Below are 13744 nucleotides of genomic sequence, written 5' to 3' on the forward strand. Positions count from 1 at the left end.
AGCAACTACCAAAGAGAAGAGAAAGGGCGGGGGGGCGGTGGGGGGATGCACGACAATCATAAAGAGATGTAACGTTTACATAAGGAAACACGACACAGATTTATGCAAGGTTTCTAATAACAGATATACAACGGACACAAAGATGCAAAAAATAAAATATCTACAAAACATTCACAAAGAGATGCTAAACAATCACAAATTGATGTAAAATTGCTGATAACATACTAACGCTAAACGGCCACTAAAGATGCAAGACAACATATGTAATGCAAAACAACCACAGAGCGATGCAAAACAACCACAGAGCGATGCAAAACAACACAAATTGATTCAAAACTACCACAGATCGATGCAAAACAATCACACAGCGATGCAAAACAACACAAATGGATTCAAACTACTTCAAAGCAATTCAAAACAACCACAAAGTGATGCAAAACAACCTCAAAGCAATTCAAAACAACCTCAAAGCAATTCAAAACAATTTCAGAGCGATGCAAAACTATCACAAAATGATTCAAAACGACTACAAAGTAATGCTAAACAACCTCAAAGCGATTCAAAACAACCACAGAGCGATGCAAAACAACTCAAATGGATTCAAACTACTTCAAAGCAATTCAAAACAACCACAAAGTGATGCAAAACAACCTCAAAGCGATTCAAAACAACCACAGAGCGATGCAAAACAAACTCAAAGCAATTCAAAACAACCACAGAGCGATGCAAAACTATCACAAAATGATTCAAAACGACTACAAAGTAATGCTAAACAACCACAAAGCGATTCAAAACAACCACAAATGGGTTCAAAACAACCACAAGGCGATGCAAAATGGCTAATGGGAGACGTACAACTGCCACAAATTAAGCAATTTTGCCTCCATCTGTAGTTGTTTGGCATCAACTGCAATAAAAGATACCAAACATCCCCCAGTGGCTCCACGTGAACAAAACAAGAAGTACAACAGCAGCCACACCAAACGAGCGCGAGCAACCGAACATGACCACGTGTGAGAATCACAACCACCACCAAATGGATGTAAAAAAAAAAAAAAAAAAAAACACAGACAAGGTGGCGGAGCGGCCACGAACGGAACGAAAACACCCGCTGAGACAACAGTCGGCGTTCCCTTTGTGTTCCTGCTGGGAAGTGGAGGACAAAAGCAGGAAGTCCGACTGGAGCTTTAACGTGACGGCGTTGGCCTTAATCTGGTGGCGCTTTTTCTGTTTGCCTTGAAGGTATTTATCTCTCAGTCAATATGTGCACACAGATTGATCGAGCAAATACTGGCTTTCTTTATCTATTTATTTGTGCGTGCATGCATGTGTGTGTGTGTGGTTGAGCATGACCAGATGTTGCATTCCAGCCACCACCCTTGACAACAATGCACCGAGCTTTCGTTTCACAGCTCGGTCATTGTTGTGCTCCTGCCTTCTCGTTAAATGTCATGACTCAGCCCCTCGGCTTTGAGGGAGATATTATTAGTTTAGAAGAGGGAGGGGGGAGGGTGGGGGTGGGGGGGGGGTTGGATTCTCTGAGCTCCTCCTCATCGACCACGCTGGAGTGAGATCCAGCTCCCCCGACTGACTGGCTGACCTCAATTTGCCTCTGTAGTAATGAAGTGTGGTTAAAAGAGGGGGGGTGGGGGAGTTGGGGGGGGGGGGGGGGGCTGTGACCACAGCAGCTCACCGTGGGGCTCGTCAACCACAACCCGTCCACCGCTTCCACTCTCCTCCGGAGGGTCGGTGACCACAGACAGACGTGCGATTAATGGAAAAGAGTTGGGGAAAAATTTGCCTCGGCGAAATGGGAGGGAAACACAAAATAGATACTTGTAGCACACACACACACACAAAGACAACACAAAAACAATAACAACAAAGGGTTCCCAAATTGCGACAATGAAATCAGACAAATGGATGCAGCAAAGCCACAGAAAGGAAATGGACGCAGAATTTACGACAGCAACACAAACCCACAGAATAGATGTTCAACAAGTACGAAAGAAACCAAGTCTGCTATTCCGACATTTGCAAAGCAAAAAGAAATACGCTAATTAAAAACTAAAAGCAGAAATACTATCCTGAGGTGTACAATATCCACAGAAAAGATGCAAAATTGCGATTTTGAGATTTACAACCACAAAAAGATGCAAAACAACAACAAAAAGATGCAAAACAACTCCAAAAAGATGCAAAACAACTCCAAAAAGATGCAAAACCACTACAAAAAGATGCAAAACAACTACAAAAAGATGCAAAACAACCACAAAAGGATACAAATTTGCTATTCTGAGATTTCAAACAACCACAAAAAGATGCAAAACGACGACAAAACGATGCAAACTTGCTATTCTGAGGTTTACAGGATACATGAAACCTGCAGAACAGTGATGGAGAATCAGAGATCCAGAACCGACCCTCCCTTAGTTTTCCGCGGCTTTTGGCGGCGCCGGCTCGCCGTGCCTCGCTCCTCCTGCTCCTCCTGTTCCTCCTGCTCCTCCAGCTCCTCCTGCCGTGTCTCATAAAACCAGGCTATGCGAGGAATGAAAAGCGTTTGCGCCTTCTTGTTTTCACTTTGGGTTTTTTGTTTTTTGCCGCTCCCAGCTCACACTCCTGACAACAGCTTCCTGGGCTTCGTGGTGGAGCAGCACCTCAACGCCAGCGACATCCGGCACATCGACGACATCAAGAGGCAGAACCAGTCGCTCGTCTACGGCAAGGTGGACAACTTCTGGAAGGTAAGGCGGCAAACGAGTAACAAGTACACACTGGTGCTGTTTACACCGGGGGGGGGGGGGGCGTTTTCAAAAATGCTACAACTTCATCTCCATGGAAACGAGGGAAAACCCAAATTTTAGGGAAACGCTTAGACTCCATCAACTCCAGAACGAAGGGAAGGACAACTTTTGTAATTTGAGCCATCTCCCTGCCCCAGGAAATGCAAACTTTATGAAACTGCTCCGACTCCCATCACCTTGGAAACGGGGAGGGATGCTCCAAATCCATGGCAATGGGGGGATAAAGCAACTTTTTGAATTTGCTCCATCTCTGTGGAGACTGAAGGAATTGAATCTCTGTGGAAACGCAACTTTTTGAAAACATGCCTGTCTACTTGGAAACGGGGGGGGATCAGACTCCATGGAATTAGGAGGGCTGGGGGTGCAACTTTTTGAAAACTCTCCTACTCGGTCTCCGTGGAAACGGGGGGAGAGTGACACTTCAACTCAATCGAAACGATGGGGGGTGGGGGGGGGTACAACTTTTTGGGTTTGCTCCATCTCTTAGGAGACGGTAGCGAATGCAACTTTTTGAAAATGCTCTGACTCCGTCTCTATGGAAACGTTTTAAATACACTCCGAGGTCGTGGAAACATAGGAAAATACACGCTTTTCTGCAGCTTTTCCACCGCTTTCAGCATTTCTGTCGTGCGCTCGTAACCGTGAACGTTTTCTGATATGAAAACGCAAAAAAAAAAAAAAAAAAAACGCGCAAACGGAGCCTGACTAAAATGATCTGACTGCCTCGGAACAACCGGGGTCCGGGAGGCGCAGGGCGGCTGCTTAATCAGGCAGGGGAAGCTTTACAGGAAGAATAAATAACGCACACACACACACACACACACACACACACACACACACACACACACACACACACACACACACACTGCCGCTCCACAGCGATGGAAACACCTGTATCCGTCACATGCTGTGCAATTACAGGCTTCTGGACAGGAAGCGAGTTTACAGCAGGGCACGGTTTCCCAAAGAGGCATTATTTATTTTGAAGGGCAGCGTTTGGATTGTAAAAGTGTTGCTTCTGCAGGTGTGAAAAGAAGATGGAGGCATGAGAACGCTTGACGCCTCCGATCTCTGAGTCCATTTAATAAACCGCTCTGTTGCGCGTTGCAGCTTTTTGGCAAGATGGATTTTATCGCTCGTCAATTTTTATACTGTACTTTGTGAAAATACTCGGTCTCCGTGGAAACGGGGTAAAATGCATTTATTTATTTTTTTAAATATCCTCCAGCTCCGTTTATGCAAACATTTTTGATTACACTCCCGACTAAAACGGTAAAACGCAACCTTTGGAAAATTCTCCAACTCACGTCTCCATGGAAACCGGGAGAGAGGGGGTGTAAAACACAACTTTTTGAATATGCTGCCCCCCCCCCGTGGCTCCGGCCACCATTGTCACGTACGCGAACACCCTTTCTCAAACAGTTTTTCCTCCTTTTTCACCACAAACTTGTCAAGTTTTAACCGTAAAAGTAAAGAAGATGCAGGTTTTCCGGCGTGTTAAGACTCCCTCGCGCACACTTTGATCTTTTCGCCCGAATTGCGTCACCTCCCCTCCCCCGCCAGCTTGAGTTTCCTGCATGGGAAAGAGACGACTTCCTGCTTCTCTGAATGCGTGTTGGTGACTGTCCGTGATTTCTCCACATTCTGAGGGATGCGTTTGATGATGGAAGTCGTTTTTCTTTTTTTCTTTGATCTACCTGTCTGCATGCTGATGAGACCACTCCAGGTTACTGCTGCAGCTGACAGCCCCGAGTGACGCGTTCAGGGACATCACGTAACTCCGCCCATCCACTTGGCTCATTCTGTCTTCACACCAGTTGGCGTCATAACTTCTCGCATCATTAATCATCAAGACACAATCTCTCGTCGCACCGAACAGCGTTTTTTTTTTTTTTTTTTTTAAATAGGTTCCAGAGTGGAGAAATTTGATTTAACGTCAACAATAATTGCGGACTTCGTCCTCCAGGTGGCGCTGCAGGAGATACTGACGCCGGTCTGACGTTAGATTTGCCGATTATTCCATTTTTGCATGCCCTCGTCTTCGGTGTATCTCTGTGGGCGGTGTTACAGCGCCCCCTATCGGCCTGGCATGTGTACTACATCATTTTGAGTCGTTTTCAGGGAACTTTAATTTTTTTTTTAAAAGCTCGTTTTTGCCCCGTGTGGCCTGAGTGAAGTGATGACGTTGGCCTCGTTCCTTCGTCTCGGTTGTCGGTTTCCACCTCCGCGGCATTTCGTCTTCTCGCATTTTATCAGCGTTTTGTAAAATCTTGTCTTCGGTGAACATTTAGAACAGGAAGACGATCCGGCTGAGAGAAACAACCTCAACTCACCTCCACGCGCCGAGAATTCTCCAGACAGATGCATTTTTTTCCCACCCTGTTCAGTTGCTTCCTTTGATCTGTGTGTGAGAGTTTGCACTTCCTTAATTTTTTTTTTTTTTTTGTAAGCAGCGCACACGAATCCTCGCTCAGCTCTCCCGAGTAAAAAAGATTACAGGATAGTGATTTCACCTTCTAATTAGGGATCCTTCTTCTTCTTCTCTCTCTCTGTCTGACACACACACACACACACACACACTGCTTTAGTTACAGCAGGCCGGCTGGAGGCATCTGATAGCCGAGCCTCCAGAGACCCGGACGAGCGGCTACCTGAAATCTAAGCCCGGAGTCGCATCTGAATGGCCACAATGAGGCCCCGCCTCCTCCCGAGCTCCGAGGCACAGCCGCTGTGACGGAGGTTTCATTTCAAAAGGTTTTCATTGGGGGGAAAAGTTCAAGAAAGCAGCCCAGTCCATCATGTGTTTTAATTTTAAAGCTAAAAACTGATCCGCAACCAGGATTTCGCAAAATGTGGCTGTGAGCCGCTGAAAAATGCAATGTTTTGAGCAACGAAAAAAGTTGCTCGCTTTGACTCCGTCTCCGTGGAAATGGTGGAAAGCGCTCTGCCTCCATGGATATGGGGCAAAACGCAACTTTTTGAAAGTGCTCCGCCTCCGTGGGAATGGGGAGAACGGCTGTCTCCTTCCGAAAGGGGCAAAACGCAACTTTTTGAAAGTGCTCCGCCTCCGTGGGAACGGGGAGAACGGCTGTCTCTGTCCAAAAGGGGCAAAACGCAACTTTTTGAAAATGCTCCACCTCTGTGGGAATGGGGAGAACGGCTGTCTCCGTCGAAATGGGGCAAAATGCAACTTTTTGAAAGTGCGCTGCCTCTGTGGGAATGGGGATAACGGCTGTCTCCGTCCAAAAGGGGCAAGACGCAACTTTTTGAAAAGGCTCCGCCTCTGTGGGAATGGAGAGAACGGCTGTCTCCGTCCAAAAGGGGCAAAACGCAACATTTTGAATTTGCTCAATGTCTGTGGAGATTGAAGGAAACACAACTTTTTGACAAAAACACTCCGGCTCCGTGCAACTTTTCATATCTGCTCCATTTAATTTAAAAAAGCCGAAACTGATCTGCAAACCAGGATTTCCAGGTGAGTCGCCGTGAAATCCACCACATTTGAGTCGGCTTTTTTTTCAAAAGTGTTTTTTTTTTTTCGTCCTCAGATGAAAGCGTTTTGGGTGTCCGTTTACCTGAAAGCACACACTTTTTGGAGGATGCATTTTAATTTGAAAGGACTCTATTGTTCATTGCCTGAGTTTGACCTTTGACCTCGTCCGGTCAAAGTCGGCCAGGCGGCGGAAAGGCGGCGGGTTTTTGGTTGCCGCCCAGCGATTTTGCTTTCATGTTTGTCCCCCTTGTGTTTCAAGGACGCCGGCGATCGGGTGAGGCTCTAACAACAGAAGCCATTGTGTGCTCCTCATCCTCTCTCTCTCTCTCTCTCGCTCGCCCCCCCCAGGATAAGAAGACGTACCTGGACATCATCCACAGCTACATGGAGGTGCACGGCACCGTGCACGGCACCAGCACCGTGCACCTCCCCAGCTACGTGAAGAACCACGGCATCCTGAGCGGCCGCGACCTGCAGTTCCTGCTGCGCGAGACCAAGGTGAGGACGGCGGCACGGTTTGCAACCTCACCTCCGGGGGGCGACCTCGAGCCGGCACACACACACACACACACACACACACACACACACACACACACACACACACACACACACATATGCAATCAGGAAATCATCAGGAAATCCATGAAAAAATGTCTTCAAAAGCTAAAAAGTTCATATACATATATCTGAATTGTAATTATTATTATTATTATTATGTCTCCAGACTGATTTTATCTGGTTGGAAACGTCTGTTTTGGGCCACTTCTGGATTTATTACGGCGAGTTTTACAAGGAGGAACAACACGTGTGCAGTTACCTACAAACACGTTGCTGTGGATTAGCCTCGCGGGGCTCGGCTCTTTAAAAAAAAAAAAAACACAAAGAGCCTGACATTCCTTCTTTCTTTTTTTTTTTAGTTTTGTGTCATGCTCTGAGGATATACTGTCAATGATCAAACCTTCTCCTGGTTAATTGCCCTCGACTGTCAAACGCTGACTCCTTTTCCTACTTTTGCACCACTTTTAAACACACACACACACACACACACACACACACACACACACACACACACACACACACACACACACACATGGCCTGTCAGGCGGCGGGAGCAGCGGCGCCACAAACCAGTCTGTCTAGTTAACCAGCTGGGTCATTAAACTCAAATGCAAATCCACATGCAAATCCGCGTCGTCTCGTACGCGGACGGCACATTTCGGCGAGACTGCTGGATTGTCCGCGGTAAAGTGGTTGATTAATGATTTAATCGGTCGTCAAGGAGATTCATCAGCAGCTCCTTTTTTCTTTTTTTTTTTCTTTTTTTTTTTTATAATGGCGCCAGGGCCTTCTGGAAAAGGGAAATCAATCACGAAGCCTTTTTTTTCCGTCAGGTTGAGGCAAAACAGTCGTTTTTCAAACGAGAAAATGTAAAAATAATAATGTATTTTTAAGGCAAAATCCATGCGTTTACGTGCGTCTTCAGCTGCAGTGTCATCGATTTGAAATCGGTACCATTGGAGCTGCAGGCCTCCTGTATTCACTCCTCCTCTCTGTATGGATTCACTCTGTTCCCCCTCTCTCTTCCTCCTCCTCCTCCTCCTCCTCCTCCTCCTCTCCCCGCTCCCTATAAATACTGGTCGGCTTGTTTGGCTTTGAGGAGCGTTTTTTCCAAGCGCACACACACACACACACACACACACACAGAGGCAGCCGTAGTGAAATAGCTGTGATCTGCTGCCACCTGGTGGAACCCGCGGGAACAGCAGGTTCTGAACACAGGTCTGGTTATTTACCGTCTGGTACAGCGCTGCATTGTGTGCTAAAGATAGTGTGTGTCTGTGTGCGTGTGTGCACACACTCTCTCTCTCTCTCTCTCCTCTCCAGTTATTCGTGGGTCTCTCCTTCCCCTACGAGGGCCCAGCGCCCCTAGAGGCCATCGCCAACGGCTGCGCCTTCCTCAACCCCAAGTTCACGCCCCCGAAGAGCAGCAAGAACACCGACTTCTTCAAAGGGAAGCCGACTTTAAGAGAGGTGAGCTGCTTTTGGGAAAAAACTACAAAAGGTGTGCTTGTTTCGCTCACCCCTCCCTCTCTCTCTTTCTCTCTCTCAGCTGACCTCTCAGCACCCGTACGCCGAGGTGTACATCGGCCAGCCCCACGTGTGGACGGTGGACATCGAGAACCCCGGCGAGGTGGAGGGGGCTCTCCGCTCCATCCTGAGCCAGAAGGTAAGGATGGCGACCCGCCATGACCGAGGGGCGCCTTTGTTTTTTTTTTTGTTTTCTTTTTTTCGCAGCTCACATAACACTCGCGTCCCCCCCCCCACAGATCGAGCCCTACCTGCCCTACGAGTTCACCTGCGAGGGGATGCTGCAGAGAGTCAACGCGTTCATCGAGAACCAGGTGCGGCTGGCCGCGACTCGCGTTTAGATCCGCCTGCAAACCTGAGGGGAGGTTGTAAATGTTCAAAATCTGTCTCGTCTGAGTTTAGTTCCCGCCCACGTTGCCACTTTATAGAGCGTGAAAACGCTTAAAATTGGATTTCTAATTAAAAAAAATTTTTTTTTTTTTTTTTTTTTTTTTACATAAGATTTCATAAAAGTGCATCAACTGTCGATATTTTTGCCTTGAAAGTGAGGAAAAGCTTCAGTTTCTGGAAGCTCTGTGTCCCGGCTGCTCCTCATCGAGACCAAAAACAAGCAAACCACCTTTTTTTTTTTTTTTTCCAAATAATGCAGCAAAAGGAATAGAATAGTTCTGTATCGTCGCCCTGAAAGCAACGTTAACAGCTCACATAAGCATTTAGTTTCCCGTTAACATTGAGGAAAAGCTGTGAAAATCCTCGATACAAACAGGATTTTATTCCCGCAGTTGTCGAAACCTGTTCCAGCTTCTCCAAACCTGCACAGCAATGTTAAATAGACCAGTGTTTTTCAACCCGCTGTGCCGCGGCACACTGGTGTTTCCGCGAGATCTAGTCAGGTGAGCCGTGGGAAATTATCCAAATTCAAATTTTTTTCTAAAAAAACATTTGCTCTCACAGCCGACAGTGTGTTGCAGAGTAATGATGTATAAAAACTCTTCACCACTAGATGGCAGCACAGAACTTTGCCGTTGAAATGGAAAGTGACAGAGTCAGTGTGGTTAATCTCCACCTCCTGCTGCCATCTTGTATCAAAGTACTGTGTCAGTGACAGTGATGGAGACGTTTTAGAAAAGGAAGAATGTGAACCAGGATCTCAGCTCTTCATCCATCAGGTCCAGGTTTCACACTGAGGGAGTCACAATTAAAAAAAAGAAATTGGAAAATACTTTTTTTTCTGTATTTATTTGATTCCTGTTGATAAAACTTTGATGAGAATGACTTTATATTGTTAATAGAGGCGACAGAGTTTCGGGTGGTGGTGTGCCTCCAGATTTTTCCAAACAAAAAAGTGTGCCTCAGGTTGAAAAACACTGACATAGACGACCCGGGGGCCGAAAAAACGGCGTTTAAAAAATACAATTTGTCAAATTGCATCCAATATAAACGAGGTATTTCTAGTTTATTTATAGAGTTCCGTCCCTCTTGGACTGTGCAGAAATGTGCGTGTGTGTGTGTGTGTGTGTGTGTGTGTGTGTGTGTGTGTGTGTGTGTGTGTGTGTGTGTGTGTGTGTGTGTGTGTGTGTGTGTGTGTGTGTGTGTGTGTGTGTGTGTGTGTGTGTGTGTGTGTGTGTGTGTGTGTGTGTGTGTGTGTGTGTGTGTGTGTGTGTGTGTGTGTGTGTGTGTGTGTGTGTCCAGGACTTCTGCCACGGCCAGGTGATGTGGCCGCCGCTCGGCGCCCTGCAGGTGAAGCTGGCCGATCCGGGCCGCTCCTGCAAGCAGGTGTGTCAGGAGGAGCAGCTGATCTGCGAGCCGTCCTTCTTCCAGCACCTCAACAAGGACAAGGACCTGGCCAGGTGAGGGCGCGCATGAGATATAGTACATTTAAAAACATTAGAAATACTATTTCGAATAAAGAATAAAAGTCTTCCCACAGCTATTCAAAAAAAATTTTTTAATTAAGAGAAAACAACTACAACTTCAGAGGACTGTGTATATTTGAAAAAGGTGGTGTGAGAACCAACGTGAAATACAGATGTGTTTCTATTCTGGGAGTAGGTTTAAGTGACAACTTAAAACTGTGCAAAAAAACAGTAAAAAGAAAAATATTCAATGTTTACAATGAACAACAATTTCTGTTACTTCTTTTTGTTTGGCTGGGTTTTTTCTCATGTACTACTTCTGCTATGTTCCATATTCATTTTTTCTCCCGTGTTCCGACTGCTATGTTTATTATTTAAAAAAAAATGTTCTATCTCCAGTTGCTTTTTTAAAATGTTATTATATTTTTTGCATCACTGGTGTCTGGGGCAACCGCACGGGTTTTTAAGGGAGAGGCTAAAATAAGCCTTGGCTTCAGCCTAATACCCATTTCGGTTACAAGTATATTGTGGAAACAGTGAAAAATCACAGGTGTGTGAACTTGTACCATGAACTGCACAAACATTCATCAACTGCACTTCTACTGAAACTGTAACCGAAATAAACCATTCATTCATTCATCATACTGGCTCCCGCCACCAGGTGGCAGCAGATCACAGAAAAATTTTATTAAATTTTTTGTTGTTGTTTTTCTTGTATTATAACAACGATGTGTGTGTGTCAGGTTCGGCGTGGACTGCCAGACGGTGGAGTCCAGCTCGGACACGCTGGTCCCGGCCTACAGCGAGACGCGCCGCCACTGCATCTTCCAGTCCGACCTGCTGCTGTTCAGCTGCGCCGGCGCCCACCAGTCGCTGCGGCGCGTCTGCCCCTGCCGCGACTACATGAAGGGGCAGGTGGCGCTGTGCAAGGACTGCCTATAGCACCAGCGGGGGAGGGGAGGGGGAGGTGTGGATGGATTCGGAGCAGTGTGTCGAACACACACAGTGGACTCCCTTTTTTTGGGTTTGGAATCCTGATGGTCATATTTATTTCCCGCCGGCGGCGTCTCAGAGCACAAGACGCCGAAAATACTTGAAAAGAGGTTAAATATCAGTTTATGTGCGTGTGTGTGTGTGTATGTATGCGTGTCCTCCTCCTCCTCCCTCCATCCATCCATCCATCTCAAACTGTTCTTTAGGTAGGATTGCACTGGACACACACACACACACACACGCGTTTCCACGGCGGCTAACGAAGAACCAGTTCTACACTGTAAAAGCGACTCTCGTTCGTCTCGTCGATCATCTTGATCTTCTACTTTGGGCGTTTTTGCTTTGAAGTCTTTGAAGGCTTTGAAGACTTTGACGTCTTCATTTCCAGCTCTTGCAGACTCCGAAAGCTCGCGTCGGGTTTGTTCCGATCTCCGGAATGGTGGTTTTAGTCATTTAACTTTTTGTCCCTCTTTGTGAGAAACTCCTCAAAACGAAGAGGTCAGACGTTCGTCCCCAATGGAGAGTCTATAATTAGTCAGGAAAGTTTGTTTTTGGAACGCCAGAGTTTCTCCCGTATTGATGCAAGATCTTGGGGGGGATTTGCACAAAAGTAGGAGGGGGAAGTTTAGAAATCTGCACCGTGGAGTATAAAAGATGCACCAAACGCCCAAAAAGAGGGCGATTGAGTCGAGAATGTGGTTTTTAATCCAGGCTCAACTTTCCAAAAACAAACCTCAAAGCCTGAGAATTGCAAGAGAATATGTCCGTTTCTTCCTTTCAGCCCCACAAACTGCAGATTTTAACACACCTGATGCTTGTTTTTTTTTGTTTTTTTGCTCTAATTTGCTCATCGCCCTGCATATCCGGTACTACTACTACTTACTACTGCACACATACTGACTGCGGAGGAACCCTCGTCGTCAGTCCATTCTCATCTGCTTGCAGATTTGTTTTGCAAAAAACAAAACAAAAAACAAAAACCAACAAAAAAAGAAGATACAATTTGTAGTTCTTGTTGTGAATGGAGAAAAAAAATGCACTAAAGTTTAACAGGATTATTAATAACACTGTATATTGTTCATAAGGGTTTCTTTTTTTTTCCTTTTTGTATTTATTTTGTATACAGATCTTTATCGCTGTGTTTTGTTTTGGTTTTTTTGCTGGAATTTTTATTTATAGGAGGGAATTTGTTCTCTTTGTTTTTTGGGGATTTTTTTTTTTTAAATATATAGAGATTTTTTTTTATTTATGGAGAGTAATTTAAGTGTATGACCCAAGACGAGGGGGATTTGAACGCTGCCGGGTGCTTCTCAAATCGTCGGATTTTAGCGAGTTTATTTTTTTGACAACTTCCCGGGTGGATTTCACGACTTCCGTTCGCACGGCAGCAGCCAAACGTCCCGTTTAAAGAAGAAAAAGAAAAAGAAAAAAAGCCTTGTACACTACCGCGCTTTCTTTGTTTGCACAAAACCACGCCAATCTTTTAATTTTTGATTTATTTTTTAAACATGACGTGCCTTTTTTGTTTGCGTTTTTCCCGCCCGCTTCAGTTGGAATCATTTATTTTTCTAATTGAATTGAATCGGAGGACATTTGATGTTTAGAGTTCGAGAGCGAGAAGGAAAAGAAATTGTGAAAACATGTTTTATATCAACGAGATCCTCGAATTTAAATTAGTTTTCTTGCCTTAAACTTTTAGTTTCCGACGGTTTAAGCGTGACCTCCCGCAGCCGAGGGGCCGATTTTAAAGACGCTCGTCGGTACGATCCGATCGTGTCGGAGGAGATCCGAGTCTCCCGATCAGCTTCGTTGTGTTCGTGAAGAGAAGTCCAAACGCCTCCACATCGTGTTGTTTGTTTGTTTTTTGTTTATTTCTTTGTTCTCGCTGACGAGTAAGAGGGATACGACTTTATTTTTAAATAAACCTTTTTTCTGTGATGGACGGCTCAGGTTTTATGACTCTGTGTGTGTGTGTGTGTCTGTGTGTGCGCGTGTGTGCGCGTGTGTGTGTGTGCGTGCGTGTGTGCGTGCGTTTCTACTTTTTTCTATTCTTTTTCCTTTTTTCTCCCTTGTCCCCTTTTTTCCCCTTTTTTTCCTCTTTCCCACTTTTTTCTATTATTATGTTCAATTACATTTTCAGCCTTTTTTTTTTAAATAGAAATTCAACGTTTTAGCTGTTTTAGCCATTTTGCGCTTTTTTTTTTTTTTTTTAAGTAATGTAATAGTTGGGGGTTTTTTTTGCCCCACTTCAAATTTAAGGGTTATTTTTTCCCATTTAGAAATCCCAGTTATTTCAAAAAAAAAATAGCTGTTTTAACAGGGTTTTTTCAACATTTCTTGTGGTTTTAGCCATTTTTCTTCTCCCCAATCCTATTTTTTTTTTAGTTAAAAGTCCTTTTAAAATTGACTTAATACAAATAAAATGTTTGTCTCGGTATCATTTTGTGAACGGTTCAGGGACCCACGGCGGGTTGCAGACCCCTGGACTCGTCAACACTGAACTACTATGG

The 13744-nt window shown here is 45.2% G+C and overlaps 1 protein-coding gene across 1 annotated transcript in view; it reads left to right on the forward strand.

Moving 5' to 3' along the window:
* Positions 1–13172, forward strand: part of mgat5 (alpha-1,6-mannosylglycoprotein 6-beta-N-acetylglucosaminyltransferase) — a 48470-nt gene extending 35298 nt beyond the window's left edge. The window contains exons 11-17 of the mRNA XM_080520032.1: positions 2611–2744; positions 6646–6795; positions 8182–8328; positions 8408–8524; positions 8625–8699; positions 10078–10235; positions 10985–13172. Of these exons, the coding sequence (XP_080376158.1) occupies positions 2611–2744; positions 6646–6795; positions 8182–8328; positions 8408–8524; positions 8625–8699; positions 10078–10235; positions 10985–11183 (980 nt within the window). The 3' untranslated portion in view covers positions 11184–13172. The remainder of the gene's footprint in view (positions 1–2610; positions 2745–6645; positions 6796–8181; positions 8329–8407; positions 8525–8624; positions 8700–10077; positions 10236–10984) is intronic.
* The last annotated feature ends 572 nt before the right edge of the window (positions 13173–13744 follow it).

This window comes from Blennius ocellaris (assembly GCF_963422515.1).
Source record: "Blennius ocellaris genome assembly, chromosome: 24".
NCBI lineage: Eukaryota > Metazoa > Chordata > Actinopteri > Blenniiformes > Blenniidae > Blennius > Blennius ocellaris.